The sequence below is a fragment of the Malurus melanocephalus genome, unplaced genomic scaffold (genome assembly GCF_030028575.1).
Source record: "Malurus melanocephalus ecotype Western Australia unplaced genomic scaffold, MMel_1.1 scaffold_899, whole genome shotgun sequence".
NCBI classification, from domain to species: Eukaryota; Metazoa; Chordata; class Aves; order Passeriformes; family Maluridae; genus Malurus; species Malurus melanocephalus.
This window is the reverse complement of record NW_026624131.1, coordinates 21,261-39,271: the sequence shown is the minus strand read 5'-3', so window position 1 is coordinate 39,271 and position 18,011 is coordinate 21,261. Positions and strand designations below refer to the sequence as shown.

Below are 18,011 nucleotides of genomic sequence, written 5' to 3'. Positions count from 1 at the left end.
GGGGCCGCGGGCGGTCACCTGACGGCGCGCGCCGCAGTCGGGCCGCAGCCGGAGCCGGGAGCGGCCGGGCCCGGGCGGAGCGCGGCGGGAGAGGACGGGCGAGACGGCGGCGCTGCTGCTGCTGCTGCCCTCCGGCCCGCGGCAGCGGGCACCCAGGTAAAGCCGCGCCCAACCGAACCGGCCACCGGCGGGAGCGTGTGCGGGTGAGGGTTGGTGGCGGGCGTGCGAAGGCAGCACCGTTCGGGTGGAGGGCGCGGTGAGGCGGGGGTCGCGGCGCGTTCRCGGGGGTGAGGTCAGTGATTGCGGCCCTTTCTCGCCCGCAGCACGCACTCTGTGACCCGGCCCGCTGTGGCCCGGGCCGTGCAGGGCCGGGGGTTCCGCCCGCGGGGGCGCCGGGGCGGTGGCGGAGGCGCCCYGTCAGCGCCGGGCACTGGCGGTGCCTTTCCCTTGCGCTGCTGTGGTGCGGGTTTTGCGCTCCTTCCCCCGGAGCCCGTGCCCCTCCTGGCTCCGTGTCTCGGCCCGGTTCACACGGGTGCCCTTGTGCCCCGCTGACACAGGCGTGACTCTCCCACGCCGCGTTCCCCGGCACTGTGCGAAAGGGGCAGCTCAGCTCCGCTGGGAATGCGGCGGGAGCCCCGCTCTGCCGGGGTGAGAGAGCAGCCGGTGTTTGTTTCCCTTTGGTGGGAGCCGGGAAGGGTCTGTTTTAGACTGTAAACAACGAAATACGAATCCTGTCCGTCCTCTTCGGTGCGGTGAAATCCGTGGCTTGTTTTGGGGCATGGTGAAAATGTAGTAATCACGAAAGAATAATTATCCGTTTTAGCATGACAATAAACAGTAATCCCAAAATCGTCTACAACTCGGTCTTCCAAATGCTTATTGAATTTAAAAAGAGGAAGTGTTCTAGCAGTAACGATAATTCTGTAGACAGTGAATTTTTTGACAAACACGTTAATTTGAGGCACTTGAGGAAGGCAATTTCTCTGAAAAACATCTGGCTGCAGTAATGATATAATTGCAGTCCAGAAGCATTTTAAATTAAGGTGATGCGGCACTCAGAATGCTCTAGCATATAGAGTCAGTTCTTTAATCTCAAGTGTTAAGCCAGAAAGCAAAGAGGTTGAGGGACTATATTCCTGTCAACATGGTGAGTCAAACCATCTAAGGTAAATCACAAAATATGATTTGTAATATGAGTTTAACGGTGACTTAAATAGTATAATTACTCTTGAGTGCCCTAAGGTGTGTGAGTAAGCCTGTATGTACCTTAGCAAGCAGTGAGGCCCAAAATAGGCAGATTTGCAGAGAGAAACAGTTGTCATTGAAAACTGAATACACACTGTGTTTTTCAGAAGGGCTTCTTTTGACCTGACTACTGAAACCCTTAGTATTTGGAATTCTTGAGAACTTGTAGAGTGTGTTTTCTAATCTCTTCTATAAAAGAACCTACTCTTGTTGTCTGGGTGCATTTTGTGAAGTGAGCAAAAGCATACTAAGTGGAGTGCTTGGGAAGTTTACTTCATTAGCACACTCCTGATTTTAAGCAGAATGCTAAAGTAGAGCTTTAACTTCCATCAGCTGTRTCTTTCAGTTTATATGCAAGAATGTGGAAGATCTTAATGTGTTAATTTTATTTGCTTTTAATAGGTTCCAAAATTCTTATGTAAAGGATATTTTGAACAGTAATAAGTTTGTTATTATAAGAATGGRCTAGTATTAAAACTCAAACCTTGTTCCTTTATTGTATGGATCAGGTAGGCACTCATGCTGGGTGGAGAACAGACAGGTCTTTCCATGTGAGTTCTTTAAGTCCCAAATAACTCTGCCCTATGCTTTAGGGAAGCATAGCTCAACAAGTCTCCTTGTCATGTCACCCCCCCCTTCCAAGTCTTGATAATCAAAGTGTTTCCATAAATACTTCATGGGTTTTCKTTTAATCATAGTCCCATCTTTCTCCCAGCACTGGGCATGCTGGTGTGGAGAGGACAGGAGTGGTAGATCAGTCACAGGGTTCGTGTTTGTGTCTGAATGCTGGCATTTTAATTCTCCTGCAGAATTTGAGCACTGAAGGTTTCATGGGGGAGGTTTTGGGGGATAGGAAAAATCATTGTGGTATTCATAATGTAAGTCCTGTTTATGTGTAGTCCTTAGTTAAACTAGAGGTAGCATGTTAGTTGAKGCAAGTGTGGGTAGGAGCAAAATCTTGAGTGAGCCAAAATTAACTRCTGAAACAATCATTAAGTTGTGTAGATTCAGCCTGCTGTGACCACAGTGGGGATAATGTGTGACGATCCACCTGCAGCTTTCCCAGGCCCCACCTCTAGTTCAGAGGTAAGCAGTCTGAAGAGGGGACTGAAAGTAAGAGGAAAGGCTTACTTTGCTGTAGTAAATTGTAGGCTGCATCAAAAGTCACTCTGTCTCTAGTTGTTTGCAGTGTTTTTCAGTGAAGACCCTCTTTAGGCTTGTTCGTCTTAAGTACAAAGGGAAAAAGTAATATTTTGTATAAATGTGAGTTAGGTCAGATTAAGACTCAACTGACTGATCAGCTACTGAAGCTTTAAAAAGGGGAAAGTGTGCTGTGAAGGATAATTGACTTTAGAAGCATTGGTGAAATACAAATAAATTGAGTTTAATCATTAAACATATATTGGAGAGTAGGAGAGGTGAAGCCTAGAGTATCAGTAACTCAATGTCTTGAGATGAGACCCTGTGTCTTAAAGAATATTCAATTAATCTTTAGAATTRTGTTGAGATATTTTGTTTGTGAATGACTTTATTTGAACTGTCAACRTAATGTTTGTAGGTGTTTGGATTCCAGTCTTGGCCCATTGACAGATAGTTTGGTAAGTAAATACATGGCACTCGCTCTCCCTGATCATACTMCTTTTGAAGTCATCAAATCACAGAATCCTGGAGTGGTTTGGGTTGGAAGGGACCTTAAGGATCATCCACTTGCAGCCCCCTGCCATGGACAGRKTCACTGTCTTCCAGATCAGGTTGATCCAATCCCCATCCAGCCTGGCTTTGAACAGTTCCAGGGATGGGGCAGACCCAGCGTCATTGAACAACCTATTCCAGTGCCTGACCACCCTCAAGGGAAGAATTTTTCTAGGAGCTAGCCCTGCCCTGTGTCAGTTTGAAGCCATTCCTGCTTGTCCTGTCACTTCAAACCCTTGTCCAGCATCCCTCTCCAGCTCTCCTGAAGCCCCTTTAGRCACTGGCAGGRGCTCCAASGTYTCACTGGAGCCTTTTCTCCAGGCTGAACAGCCCCAGCTCTCCCAGCCCATTTCCAGAATAGAGGGTCTCCAGCTTTCAGAGCATCTTTCTGTTCTTCTCTGGACTTGTTCCAGAAGATCCATGTCCATGTGATTTTGGGGTCCCCAGAGCTGGAGATCAGTATTTTATGTGGTACCATCCCCAAAATGGTTATTTACAGTTAGTAAGAGCATGTCTTTTGACATCATATGTCACATACGAAATAGTCTGCAGTTTCAGGATGGGAAGAYTGAGACAGCTTGATGTGATTTGGTGGAGACCTTTACTAGTGCTATCTAAAGCCTGTCTTTTTTAATTTTATTTTCATATATTATCACATAAACCTGTGCTGTTTTGTTTTCGTAGAAATGTTTCTGAAGTTCTTTTGATTTATGTCTAAAATATTTGCAGGGKTTTTTTTTCAGTTTCACATACTGTGAAGAACAGTTGTTGAAACAAATCAAAGTTAAATAGATAATATCAGAAATGAGATTCTAAATATAATTTCCAAAATATATTTTCTTTGACTTGACAATTTAACTGCTCTGCAGTTACTACAGGTTGTTTCCTGTGTCCTTCTAAGTTAAAGTACAATACATTAAATGGTTAATTTAGTATTCCTYGTAAATATTTTGACATATATACTTGTAAATGGATTGTGGAAGTGATTAAGCCAAAGTTATTCATGTAGTTTAACTGTAGCAACATATAGTAGAATATGTAGCTCTAAAGACAAAGGTGTTTGTCTTTAAGCAAAGGCAAGAGTTCACAGTGGATTTTAGTTGTGCATGCTTTGCTTATCCTGGGTGAATATTTTTTTATGTAACCTAGCTCTTATTTAAGAAAAAATATAACCAGTTTTTACTGGTATTTTGGAGTGTTCTGTTTATGGTTATTTTTGTTGTTGTTAGGTGCTTTGAGTTTTTTTTTAAAGATCTTTAGAAAGTCTGTGCATTGTTATCTTTCCAGAGTAACTTGGTTTGAATACCAGCACCATTGAAAGGCTGTAAGTGATGGAATTGTTCARAGAAGTCTGTGAAATCCCTTCAGACCCATTTCATTTTTTAGCAGTGAAACAAATCTAATCCCACAACATGATTTTTATCCCTGATCCAAAAATTAAACAAGTATTGTCATCTAAAATAATGGTAAACTGCAGAGTAGTATGGGTTTTTTTTKGCTTTGATATGGGTTTAGTGTCATCCTCTGAGGGAAATGTTTCAAACTTCTGTTCTGTGGAAAATTTCTGTGGTTACATGGTATCAATCTCTTTTGTCCTTTTAAAATCATTGCTTCTGGAGGCTTGTGACTACTAGCACTCTCAGGATCCTCCATGCTCTCCTTCCCAAGTCCCAGGTTCTCATATAGCTTGCAAATACTAAGAAAAAAGTGTATATTCAGTCTTAAAACCTGGAGAACAAATTAAGACTCTTGGCACAGACTTAAGACTTGCCAGACTTCCCATGATTTTTTTTAATACTCACTTGTGACTTGACAAGAGTCCAAATGCCGTTTTAAGAATTATGCTACAAAAATACAAACTTGTAATTTTTAAAAAACTCATTTATGTCATTAAGCTGTGAAGAATATCATTCAGGTGTTAGGCTAGTAAGGAATGCAATTTAGAATTATGACTCTGCTAATATCTGAATATTAAATATACTTTTTTTCCTAAAGGTGAAATAATTGTTCTTGGGCAGCAAAGCTTTCCTTTTGCCTTTTTAGTCACTTTTTTCTTTTGCAGTCTTTTTGAAGGTGAAGCAATAAATGTGCCCACTAAAATGCTTGTTCATTCTTTGTCAGCATATTGTGAATCAGCAGCTATTAACCACTGTAGGCGTTCGTGTGTAATATAACTATTTCCTTAAAAGGAGGTAGCTGGGGGCAGGGACCGAGAGATAAAACTGTAGGAGAAAAGCYTTTGCAGTGTATTTTGAATGAGCTGTGTCTTACCTAAACGGTCTTGTTTTAGCAGTAAAAAATGATAGTTGTCCCTTTGGACTTCACATCTGTGGGTGACAGAAGTTTTTTTGTAGGTTAAAGTAAGTGTAAATGTCAACATTAAGAGAACTGATGGAGACAAGTGAYCTGCTAGAACTTACTCAGTAGATCAGTATAATAGCCAGGAGTAGCACCAAGAGTTTGTTTTTTTCTCTAGGCTATATTTTTGTGGGTCTGCAATTGTATTTTTGCCAGCTGTTGAGGAATTTGAAATCTTCCAAGAGTACAGAGATGTTAGAAGCATGSTTATAGCTGAACAGACCCTTATTGTCTGCTAGGTGGTAAATTACTATTGCTAGCTTTATCATGATGGTGGTCATGGCTGAGTTTACATCTGATGTCCAAGTTCAACCAGCCCAGAGAGCAGTGACAGCCAGGGTTTGTCCTGCTTGGGTTCTGTAGCTACCAAGTGGAGCTTTACTCTCTTATTCCAGAACTTCACCAGTCTGCAAGTGGCAGTTACTGTGATTCCTAGAGAGGATTGCTATCCAGTGTGGTATTGGTGGATGCTTATTCACTTAAGAAAATACTAAGGAATAGGATTTTAAGTTTTTAGTAAGCTGGGTAATTTTTGGATGGATCACATACAGGAAATACGTGGTAAAGACCCAAAATAAGAGAAACACATGTAAACTGAGTTGATTTGGATCAATTATGCAGGCCTGCATAATTGCTATCTGACTCTAGGAATAAAAAGTTAGCTCTACTTTATTGGAATATCTGAATTGGATTTATTCACCAATGGTAAATAAGAGGTTGTTTCTCTTTAAAAAGCAAGCACTGAGCTCATAGGMTGTAACTCTTGTTGCTCAAGTGTTTTTGCTTGGCTCTGGCAAGAACAGTGGCTTAGTGGAGCTTAAAACCTATGGTCAGTTTTGCTAGTTTATTGCCCCACGTGTTCTTAGGTGTGTTACGATTGATGGTAACGAGGTAGATTCCTGTGTTTTATTTGGCAGTGAATCCTTGAGACAATTGTTAGCTTTGGATCCTAGACTGGATTGAATCCAAGTGTCTTTGGATGAGTCCTTTCTTCTTCAATGTTCAGCTGGTAATAAGGAAATTCCTGGTCACAGAGGGGCAGTGAAGTCCTGCTGGATAGTAGTAGCTGCTCTGCAAAGGTTACTGGTCCTCAGCTGTCCAGGAGGGGGGAGAGAGAGAGAGAGAGAGTATCAAATGGTTTCTCTACCAAAGGCTTCTCCAGTCTATCTTCCTGAATTTGAAAAATCTGTAGTTTGGAGGGGAAAAAGGATTCAGAAGACAAACTTTGATATGTATGGATGGATGCTACCTCTGRATTTGGTGTTCCCATTGTATCTTGGTGACCATTAGATATGGGAATTTCATTKTCCTTGGATTTAGCACCAAGAGTTAGGATTGTAAAATCTAATGAGCTTTGTTTTTCCTGAAAGTGTGAGTCTTCAAAGTAGTAAATGTATGACTATCATTTGCTCTGATACAGTATTTTTAATGCATTTCTTTGCTCTGATACAGTATTTTTAATGACTCTTAAAATGTTCAGACTCAGAATGTTCAAAAAGTATTTTGGCAAATATGTACACAAATGTGTGCTTTTGTAAGCTTCAGTAACAACTTGATGCTTTTGAGCTTCCTTCAGTTTTACAGGACACTTATTTGGCCACAGCATGTTGAATACTCTTACATGTAGTGGTGGTGATGCAGAGCTTGGATGAAAGTTTAGCTTCCTTGTGTGAGGTTTTTATGTGTGGATGAGGACTACATCACACTATTATGAGATCTTCTCTGGTGTTTTGTTCCTACTCTTGTACTCTGCCTGCATTAGGTACATTCCTCAAAGGGTTACCTGTTTTATTACTCTTTTTTCTTCTGTAACTCAGCAACAGCAGTTCCTTATAGCTTTACCTGGTTTCAGCCATAATAATTTTAATCTTTCGAATACCTACTTTTTTTTTAAGTATCAATGGGGAGACTTTATGGTTTACCGAGGATCTGCACCAAGTCACTCTTTAAAGCAGAGATTGTGGTGGGAGGAAGTAAAGGATTTTATATCTACCTTTATTCTGCAGTCAGCTAGTAAAGAGCTGTAATTACCACCAGCTGTAAGCAATCGGATGAGCAAACCTGCAGTCTAATTTTAAAATACCTTATATTCACTATACTTCACAATTACTTTCCTGTAATAATGAAATAATGAACATTTACATGCATGAGAAAAATGAACCTTGGATGAGAGATTTATTTTAAAAGGATAGGCATCTTGGTTTGGTCTCTATACTGTATATTTAAATGTGTGTTCCTTTTTAAAATGTGGTTGCAGTACTGATTTTCATTAAGGTAAGTATTTTTATGTTCTTTGGAAATAAATCTGTATATATAGTCATTTGGATGAAGAGGTGTCTAAATTTACTGAAGATATGGTTTGCAGGTAACTATTTGGCTTGGTTTTCATAATTGTATGCTGATAGGGAGGAAAAAATGGAATTACTTCTCTTTGATAAAGCAGAATAAAGTTTTACAGCTGGTACTGAGGAGGAAGTATTTTTGTCCTTGTGCAAAACATTATCTCAAAATCACTGATCAAGAATGAAACTATAGGGGTAGGCTTGGTTGTGTTCTCAAAGCAGAACTTGATTGATTGTGCTTCAAATGTTTATGTAGGTTTTATACTAGCATATATGTTCACTTTTTAAATTTTTTTTGTCTTCTCTCAAGAGTGTGAGATTAGTGTAAGTGCAGGGTTTCAGGTGAGAGGAATTTGAAGAGTACTCGCAGTACTAGTATTCTTCCACTAACTGAGGATTTGTGATAGGTGAGCTTTTGTGTTGTTTCCTGTTTATTGTTGTGGTTTGGATGCTGGCCAAATGCCAGGCACCCACAACAGCTGCTCAGTCACCCTTCCCTACCACAGCTGGGCTGAGGAGAGAAAAAACTTAACAAAAGGTCTTGAGTCAAGATAAGGAACCAGGAGAAAACCCTCTGAGGGCAAAATAGGTTCAACTTAGAGTTACAAAGTGAATTTATTGCTAACAGAGACAGAGGAGGATAATGAGAAGTAAAAATAAATCCTTGAAGACACGATTTGTTCCCCCTTCCCTCCTTCCCACCTACAAAGCAGGGGTACAGGGCATTGGAGTTTTGGTCAGTCCATCACTGCGTTCTGCTTCCACTGCTTAGGGATAGTCCTTACTCTGCGGCGCTATGGGGTCCCTCCCACGGGAAACAGTTCTCCACGAACTTTTCTGACATGGGTCCATCTCACGAGCAACAGTCATCTCAAAACTGCAGTGTGAGTCCCCTCCCATGGGCAGATGGTTCTCCAAAAACTGCTGCAGTGTGGGTCACTTGTCCATGGAGTGCAGCCTGGAAGCAGGGCCCCTCTCTCCATTTGATCTCCCGCTGTCTCTCAGCCTCCTCCAGGCACCCACCCACTGTGGTGTGGGCACCTCCCCCATGGGCTGTGAGTGGATCTCTGCATCCCCGTGAACCCCATGGGCTGCAGGGGGACAGCTGCTCCACCATGGTCTTCACCATGGCTTACRGAGGAATCTCAGCTCTGGTGCCTGGAGCACCTCCTCCCCCATCTTCTCCACTGACYTTGGTGTCTCCATGTTGTTCCTCACATGTTATCACCACCTCCTTCTCTGACTAGGGAAAAACTGTGTGCCCTTTTTGTTTTGATTTATTCTTAAATATGTCAGCACAGAGGCATAACCAACCTCTCTAATTGGCTGAGGCTTGGCCAGAGCATGTCCATATTCAGAGCCATCAGGGATTGGCTCTCCTGGATATGGTGGAAGCTTCGAGCAGCTTCTCACAGGAGCCCTCTTTGTCCATCCCCCCTTCCAAAAGCCGGGCCAGGCAAAACCAACATAYTTATCCTTCCAACCTGTATTGTAAGAACTGTTTTAAGTTTTGAAATATTTTTTGCACTCTCTGTATTTTTGATTATTGTTAATTTCTATAACAAGTACCTTAAAGAATATTCTTGCATGTTTTTTCTTCTTAGCATCTTTTGCATTCATTCACATTCTTATTGAGACCTCCTTTGTGTATAGTGATTTTGACATGTAGTCATCTGCTCATGTGTGGAATRCTTTTACAAGTTATCTGTGCTTACTTTCAGTTTTCCTTGCTTTAAGTTTACTTTTAAAATAACAATGGATAGGAGGTTTAGGCTGGTTTCCCAGGAACTAATTTTTTATTGTTTGTAGTGTTAGTTTTCCTTTTTAATACCTGGTTGCTGCCTRCATATGATGTTTCTGAGAGTGGGGAAAAATAGACCCTGATAATTACTATTTGTAGAAAATTAAATTATATAAAATGGACAAAAAAGCCTAGGTAAGCCTATCCTTATATGACAGTTGTAGCAGAAACTTGTAAGTTTTATAAAACTWCTTTTAAAAGCATCATTGAATTGTGTTCTCTACTTTGTGCCTTTCCCTTTCTTTGTCYRTCCATTCATAAATTAATTTTAAGTATTTTGAGTGCTCTAGAAGAACAGTTATRGTAGAAGAGAAATTWAGCAGTTTACAAAAGATGTGTACTTTTTATCTTTGCTATGACAGTGAGTGTCCTTGTTGTAGATGTGTGTACAGCCTAGCTATGGAGAAGTTATTTTGTACTCACACCACTGTGGAAAATGTGGTTGGCTATCATAAAAGTGRTACTGTGCCTTTATTACACAACTGGAAAACAGAATTCAGACATTCACTAGTTTGACCTCTGTTCATATTTGTGTTACAGCTTTTCACAGTGGTTACATTTTCCCTTTCCTGTTTGATGCTTTTTGTTTTCATCAGCATTTTCAGTTTTCTGGTGCTTTACCTTTGGATTTCTTTTTATCGTCTAGGGCAGTAACTATATTTCACAAAGATTGAGAGAAATTCAGTGTTTGAGTGTAGTGTAGGGGTGTGGCTTTTTGTTGTGGGATTTTTTAAATGTTATTTTAAAATTTGAAATGCTTATTAAACGCTGCATTTTACGTTATGGATACCTTAAAAAACCTTTCATCCTATTTAARTATAGTGGGGACATAACTTGGCTGATGAAGTCCTCACAGTTAGGAAGTACAACATTCTGTTAGAGTAAAGTGTTAAACTGAGTTATGCTCAAACTAAGTATTCACTTCTCAAGAAACAGAAGGCAGTGTTTCAATGTTGAAAGCTTTTTTTTTTTTTTTGGCAGCTGCGACATTGGACGCTCTCTCTGTGTTTCAAGTAGTCCACAAGCTGTTTTGAAAGCATGGTGTGTGCCTCACACAGACAAATGAAAAGGAGGGTTTACTCTTCTCTGCATACATTTGTCTGTATCTATAAAARTAGAAATAAACTAGTATTCCTCTTAGCCTTCTGTGCTATGGAAGTGTAATGAACTGAAATGGATATTGGAATTATTTTATCAGGAGAAAAAACAAAATCAGCATATATGATATGTGTGTTGTCTGTCTGAGGGTTCTTACTTCCAAGAAGATAGAAAGGAACATTTTAAGGTTTGTCTTTAACTGYATGCTCCCTCGTGAGTTTTGCCTAAGTGTTCACCCAAAATATGTCCTCATCTATAGTATTTCCCTGCGCTCCCCACCATTGCAGATTTAATCTTTAATTTTTCCATTTTGTCCTCCATTCCTCTGGTGTTTTGGGGTTTTATTAGCTTGTAACAAATATAGAGTTATACTTTATTAAACTCCATGTGCTGTGAATGGAGATATGAGGAGTTTGGTAAGTTAAGGCTAAGGAGCAATCCAGTTAGGAATACATAATTTATATTGCACTGTTTACTTCTCAAAAGCTCTTATAAAAATAGAATTTTGTGAATGKTCCATGGGGAATTATTTYATTCCCATTTAAATTGATTGAAAATTAAATATTTCCTAAGTTAACAAATCTCTGTAGTCTTATTATTAGGTATATGAAAACATTTAAACTGTTTCCTTCCAAAAATAAGCTCTCAAAGATAACAGTGTACGGCTCGGTGTATAGCACTTTTCTCTACCACTTCTTCATTGGGAAAACTCAGATTTGTGGAACTTTGGGGGTTTTTCCCTCAGAACTTTTATTTTCACCATATGTTTGTGCATTTTGTTGGTGAAGTTGAGCTCACGACATTCCATAAGGGAGTGGGAAGGGCAGGTAATGCTGATGCACTCTGTACTTTACTGGGGTCCAGACTGCTACCATGCTGCTGTTGCCCCTAGATGTGAGGATCTTTTTAATCCGTCTTTCTGTTCAGAAGTTTGCTCAAAATGCCTGTGTGCCATGAAAATAGCTTGAGGAGTGAGTAACCAGGAGCACAGCTGGCAGTGTGGTTGCTTTTTCCGCAGTGTGTTTAAATATGGCCATGCCCTCCGCCCTCCTCATGTTGTGAAAGTTTCCCCACATCTGAAGCYTGAGGATTTGCACTGGCTACATTTTTATTATTGTTGGGAGCTGGCAGATGGTAACAACCTCTGTTGAGCAATAGARTGATGAGGTAGTCCCGTGTCAGCTGAAGTGAGTCTCCACAGCTGTGCTCAGTTACAGGAACTCTGGGGTAACTAGTCAAATGTAATCTGAATGCTTGGTTTGTTAAGGTATAAGTTGTWCTAGTAATACTGTGTTTTCTTTGCAGATTAGTTCCAAATCTGTGTGGTTTTCTTGATCGAGCAGTGGCACTTCTTAGTAATCTTTTTTTTTTCCTTTTAATTGGAAGAAGGGCTCAGTTGAAAATGAAATACAGTGTAAGGATCAGAGTTGGAAATACTTTTAAAATTTGCACTCTCTAGCAGAGCTGCCTTCTCTCTAGCTCTTTTTTGCCAATTCAGGAATCTTCAGAACCATTATATATGAATTTATTTCAAGGATTTAAATATTGTGTAACTTTCAGTGTTATTTATTACCCAATTAGTACTGTTATATGAGAACCTTGCTCTGTCAGAAATGAGATGGTATTCCATTGCTAGGTGATCTGAATCATAGGGCTGCATCGGTTAAGCAAACTGGTAACAAATATGACAAATCAAGTAGTCATTAACAGAAAAGGCAGAAAAAAGAGGTTGCACTAAGGCAGGTAAAGAATGCAAATTTAAAAACAAAACACCRTTCTTCTAGAGAGAAAACCAATGCCTGATAGGTTTAGCAGACAAAATAGTTTTGAAAGAAGAGAGAACATACATTTTAGTTTGCACCAGCTGTTTGTTTTCATAATGTTGGAGTTAGAATATACCAATTACTGAGAGTGAGAGCTTACATTGTTTCTGKGTGTTACAGTAAATTTATGACTCTGAATCACTTGCTGAGGAAAAAACTGTTCTTTAATTGAAGTTTTTTTTTTGGTCCACACAAAATCATAGTTAAGATGTACTTTAAATTGACACAARCATGTATTTATGTATTAACATATATGAAATACTGAGTACTAATTTGAAGAAGAAATAGTTCAGGGCAGTACATGTTTAACATGCTCATGTTTCAGTACCGATAGGTTCCTGTTGGACATGACTTTCAGGTGTACAACTTGTTTGTTTGCTCCCTCAGATCTGAAGCACAGAAGCATGCTTTCCACTGAGCCTCACACTATCACCTGCGATACAGAATGTCTCTAAGTGAGAACAGTGTGGTGTTTGCCTATGAATCTTCAGTGCACAGTACCAATGTACTTCTCAGCCTTGATAATCAGCGAAAGCAAGATATCCTCTGTGATGTTACCATTTTAGTGGAAGATCAGCGATTTCGGGCTCACAAAGCTGTGCTTGCAGCTTGCAGCAGTTACTTCCTTTCAAGAATTGTGGGCCAGGTGGACACTGATCTTATCATCACTTTACCGGAAGAGGTGAGTGTCACTCCCTTCTGCATTTTACCTGCCAGTGCTTCTAATCTGCTTTGTTCTATTCTCTTTGAAGAGGGGTTGGCTGGGGTTTAACTGATAGTTAAAATAGGGGGGTTAAGGGCTGAAGGGAAGGAATTTCCCAGTTRTAAAGCTGCTGTTGGTTGACGTAAAGACTAGACAGATCAGAGTGTTTATCACAGACTGCAAATAAGTGAATTTTGTCATGGGAAATGTATAGGGGAGATCTTTTCAATTAAGTGTATTACGTTTTAAATTATGCACCTCTTTCAAAGRCTATGTTTGTCAAAAACAGGCCTTAAATGGTAAAGAGATACTGCAAATCTAGTTGTTTTACATGATGAGAGAGCATTTTCCAAGTAATAAATAAAGCTTAAAATGGTAATACCTTTGAATTAATTTCTTTAAGATTTGGTTTTGTATATTTGAGTAACACAACTGCATCTTTTCCTTGCTACTTACTGTAATTAACTTTCCTTTGGCTAAGTTTTCCATCCTTTTTGCAAACTAATCATTAGCAGCTTGATTTATTTTTTTTTCTGTTGGGGACTATGTTTTATTACTGTTAAGACTGAGAAAATGTATTACAATTATTTGTTTCCTTTTCATACCYCTAAAATACGTATTCTTAGCTTTTATTTCAACGCATTCAGTGGGAATGAGCCAGAATCTGACATGCATTGGGAAGAAAATTTAGTATTGCATATCTGGAGCATCCAATATGTTTAATTATTCTAGTTAGTATTTAGTTAGGTTACAAAAGGCATGAATTAATGAAATAAACCTGAGTTGGAAGGAACCAGAGTTAGTATAGAAAATGGAAGAACATAATGGTGGTACTTACACTGAGTCCTTGTAAGTCTACATTGTAGTATCTAGTATTGCTGRTGTACAGACTGAATCTTCTGAAACAACTGGCAAAAATACTAAGTGAATCTYGTCTTCTATTTATTTTACCGCTTACCTGGTAAATGCATTGTAAGACAGCAGCTTGAGCTTCTCTTCTGGGAAATGCTAAAGATTTTKAAATAAGTCAGTTAGTGAAACTGCATATCTAAGATTAGAGGCAAACATTGATCACATGGTTCAATATGTGGTTTTTGGTTTTTTTAACCTTTTTAACCATGCAAAATACTTGAAGTGTAAATTGAAAGACACCAATCTGAGATCTCACAATCTGAGATACCAAAAATGTTTTTGGAATTCAAGTACTTCATATATATTATATTGTAAGTACTAACTATTGTTATCTTGGTGTAGGGTCTGTTGTTTTTTTTCTGCTGGTGTTTTTATTCTTTGACTTTCATCCCAAGGAAAAATAAATAACTACTGCAAGAGTTGCTTCTCTAGGTCAGTCAGAATAACAGTCTTTCTGGTGTTCGTTCTTCTTTGAGCATAGCTAGTTAGAAATGTGTAAGAGAAAGCGAAAGGAGTAGAGTGTTTGTCCCCTCTTGATCCCTGCARTTTTAGCAGTGTTTCTCCCTTAAATAGAAAGACAGTACAGTTTTAAAATATCATTGTATTTTTTTCTTTCAGTTTCATTTATGAATGATACTCATTTGTAAATCCACTTTACAGTTTTGTTAACTACACTATGTTTGAAGACTTCTTGGCAGCTTATGARTAAATTGTCTTTTACATTCTATTTCCCCACATTATAAAGGATGAATTAATGTGGAGGTGTAATAACTAGTGTCTCCAGAGCATATTTCCAATGCTATTTTAAGAATTCTTTAGGTAGGTTGTACGAGTTAACAGATAGTTTTAAAGAAATTGCTCTCTATGCAGATTTCTTCAACTTCCTTTCATGAGTGTTGTGTTCTTTAAAAAGAACGCACCAAACAGCTACTAAAAAAAACAAAGTAAACAAACCCTCAACTGATTCTTAAATTGAGTTGCATGAGTACTTCATTATTTTGCTGGCAGAAGGATTCAGTGTAGTTAATGCATTGGTATAGTGCTTTATTTAGCATAAAATACTGTTCATTTCAGTAAAGGCAGGGAGCAGAGTGTGGACTTGGGTTTGATTATTAATAGTGGACATACTGCTTTATCCTTCATTTGCAGAGAAAAGGCTAAAGGAAGTGTCATGTAGTTGGTAAKATGGGGATCTGTTTGTGGCTTTCCACTTGCTTCCTTAGTCATTTTTTTTCATGTGTAAAAGATCTGGGGCAGCTTCTACCTATACCATTTTTGTTTATCTCTGGATTCCCTGATAGGCATTGTTGTGAAGACATAAATGTTCAATTAAAATTACTTACTCCAAAGGGGCTTTAAACTGAGAATTGTTTGGTGTGCRGTTGTTGGGTGTATTTCTTCTAATCTGTGGGAGTAGATAGCTAATAGTAGTAAATAATTATATGTGGTCAAACTCCATGTTTTCAGGCTTTTTTTACATCAATGGGTGCATAAGACTGATTGATTAACAGTAATTGCTCTTTAAAAGGTACAATTAAATACCAGCAGCGTATTCTTACTCTTGAGTAATTAATATACAACTTTCTTTGGAAAATRTCTTTGTGAGGCTGGAATCCAGTTACTGGTTTTCAGCATACACTAATATTTTTCACCTTTAGTACTGCTTTGCCAAAGCATCTTATTAAAAGATTGATCACAGTGAAGAAAATAACTGTCACAAAATGTGCAAGATACAGTTTTATCAGAAGAATTGTTTCAGAATGAGTTTGACTAGATTTTCACAATAGAACAAATTTGCTGGTTTTGTCCTGTCGGGAGGACAGATAAATTTGTGTATTCCTCTAATTAAACCTAAATTGACTGTACTAGCGTCTTTTTTCTCTTTTTTTTTTTTCAATAGGTAACACTTAAAGGATTTAGTCCTTTGCTCCAGTTTGCATATACAGCAAAACTTGTTTTAAATAAAGACAATGTGTCTGAAGTTTGCAAATGTGCCGAATTTTTGGGTGTACGCAACATTGAAGAGTCCTGCTTTCAGTTTCTCAGATTCAGATTTTTGGACTTYAAATTGGATCAGCAGGAATGTCCTAGGAAGAAGTGTTGCACACAGCATTGCCAGAAAGCAAACCCTAAAAGTGGCAGTGCAGATGATGGAGACCCAGAAACAAGTTATGAAGTAGAAGCACTTCTTGAAAAAGAGTATAGTCAAGTTCCTGACACAAAGCCCTGTAAAAGTGAAGAAAATGCTAAATCATCACCTGCTCTCCAAGATAATGCCAATCAAAACTGTGATTCTGTACATTTAGAAAGGGGTAATGCTTCCAGCTTATCTTCCCAATGCCCAAAGTATAGAAAATTCCAGAAAGCTTTTGGAAATGACAAAGTTCATACTTCAGAGTCCAATTCTAGTATTAAAGACATTCAGGTACCATCATTTGCAACTTCTCTTGAGAAGGAAATACCTGATAATGATGGCATACAAAAAGCTCAGGAGTGTGTGCCTATGCAGCTGGTCTCAAACTGTGAAGAGACTCAGGTAAAAATGGAAGAAGGGGAAGAAAATATTCAGAAAACTGAAGAGTCAAAGAAAGATTCAGTAACTCAGAATGTGTCATGTCCTGTGGAGAAAATGGATCTTGCTGCTTTCCCCCAAAACTCTGCTGCACCTCATGGACTCAACTCTGTGTCTATTTTACATAGTTGCGAGCAATATGGTAACTTGAATTTCAGTAATATGCAAAACAACACAGTCTTAGCTGAAAAAACTGTGTCAGGTACTGGAGCTGGAAATGACAAAACTGAAAGTCAAGGTAACCCATCTTCAAAGGTGGACTTGTGCGTTAGGGAAGCCACTAACATCCCTTCAGCTGGAGATCGAAGCAGTGTGGAGAGAGAGATAGCAGAACAGCTAGCACAGGGGTTCTGGAGTGATATTCACAGCACAGATGCCTGTCAAATACATTTGCCACCTGCAGTTTCTAAAGAGTACTTGGAGCCAGTGTATTCGGGGAAAAAATCAGAGTGTCCATGGCTGGGAATCAGGATCAGTGAAAGCCCTGAACCTTGCTCTCAGCGAACTTTTACAACACTGAGTTCCGTCAACTGCCCCTTTATAAGCAACCTTAGTACTGAAGGGTGCTCCAACAGCTCTGAAATAAACAGTGGAGATTATGTTCAGGGACAGCAGCAAGAACAGTGTCCCTATAACTATGTGATAAGTTTGGGAGAGGACTCAGAGACTGACACTGAGGGAGACAGTGAATCCTGTTCAGCAAGAGAGCAAGAATGTGAGGTAAGAACATCCTGATGTATCCTTTTCTTCCCTATCTCTTAAGGCCATATTAAAAAAAAAAAAAAAACTAATTCTGAGTCTTCTGTGRGTTTTCAATTTGTTTTTTTTCCTATGGCTGGTTGTTTTAAAAGTCTGAAACAGAAACTTTAAGTAACCATTCAGAGGTTTGTATGGAAGGTCACCATTAATTCAGGAAGACTGAATTAAAGTATGAAAGTACTTTTAGTCAGGTATTGAAGTGTTAGATGCCTCCATATTAGATGTTATAAGATTTTTTTCTGGAACAACTTTATCAGAAAAAGTTGTGAGTCTTAAATCAAGGTGTGAAGGTTCTTTCTTAGATTTTTATTTTCTTGTATCTGCTTCAGTTAGATTTAAGAAAACTCTAAACTTTTTGGAACCTTTGTTTAGTGGAAACTTACCTGTTTCCTTGGATTTATTCTTGGCTGTGGATTGAAGGTGGGAGAGAAACATAGTTTCAGATTTGTGAAAATGTGAAGTGAAAATGAAGTTTTCAAGCTGGCTTCAGGAGCTGTGTATTTAAGAGTGTTTAATAATATCACCTCCAAAAATAAGGTTATTTTTGTTCCTCCAACTGCAGTAATTATTTGGCACTTCCTTCCTTTGTTACTGCTTTGGTAGTGATTTAGGCAGATACCATACAAGAGTAGTCTAACACCAGAAGATTTTGTGATATACCTGGAACAATTTCCATCTCAGTTCTTACAGGCATAAAATTGCAGCG

General features: G+C 39.1%; 1 protein-coding gene across 2 annotated transcripts in view; it reads left to right on the top strand.

The window, feature by feature from the left end:
* The first annotated feature begins 44 nt into the window (after positions 1-44).
* BACH1 (BTB domain and CNC homolog 1) overlaps positions 45-18,011 on the top strand; it is a 28,573-nt gene continuing 10,606 nt past the window's right edge. The window contains exons 1-4 of one of the 2 annotated variants that reach the window (XM_057385995.1): positions 45-156; positions 2,804-2,843; positions 12,747-13,041; positions 15,875-17,266. In XM_057385995.1, coding sequence (XP_057241978.1) covers positions 12,805-13,041; positions 15,875-17,266 — 1,629 coding nt within the window. In that variant the 5' untranslated portion in view covers positions 45-156; positions 2,804-2,843; positions 12,747-12,804. The remainder of the gene's footprint in view (positions 157-2,803; positions 2,844-12,746; positions 13,042-15,874; positions 17,267-18,011) is intronic. The other variant, XM_057385994.1, reaches the window with a different exon arrangement.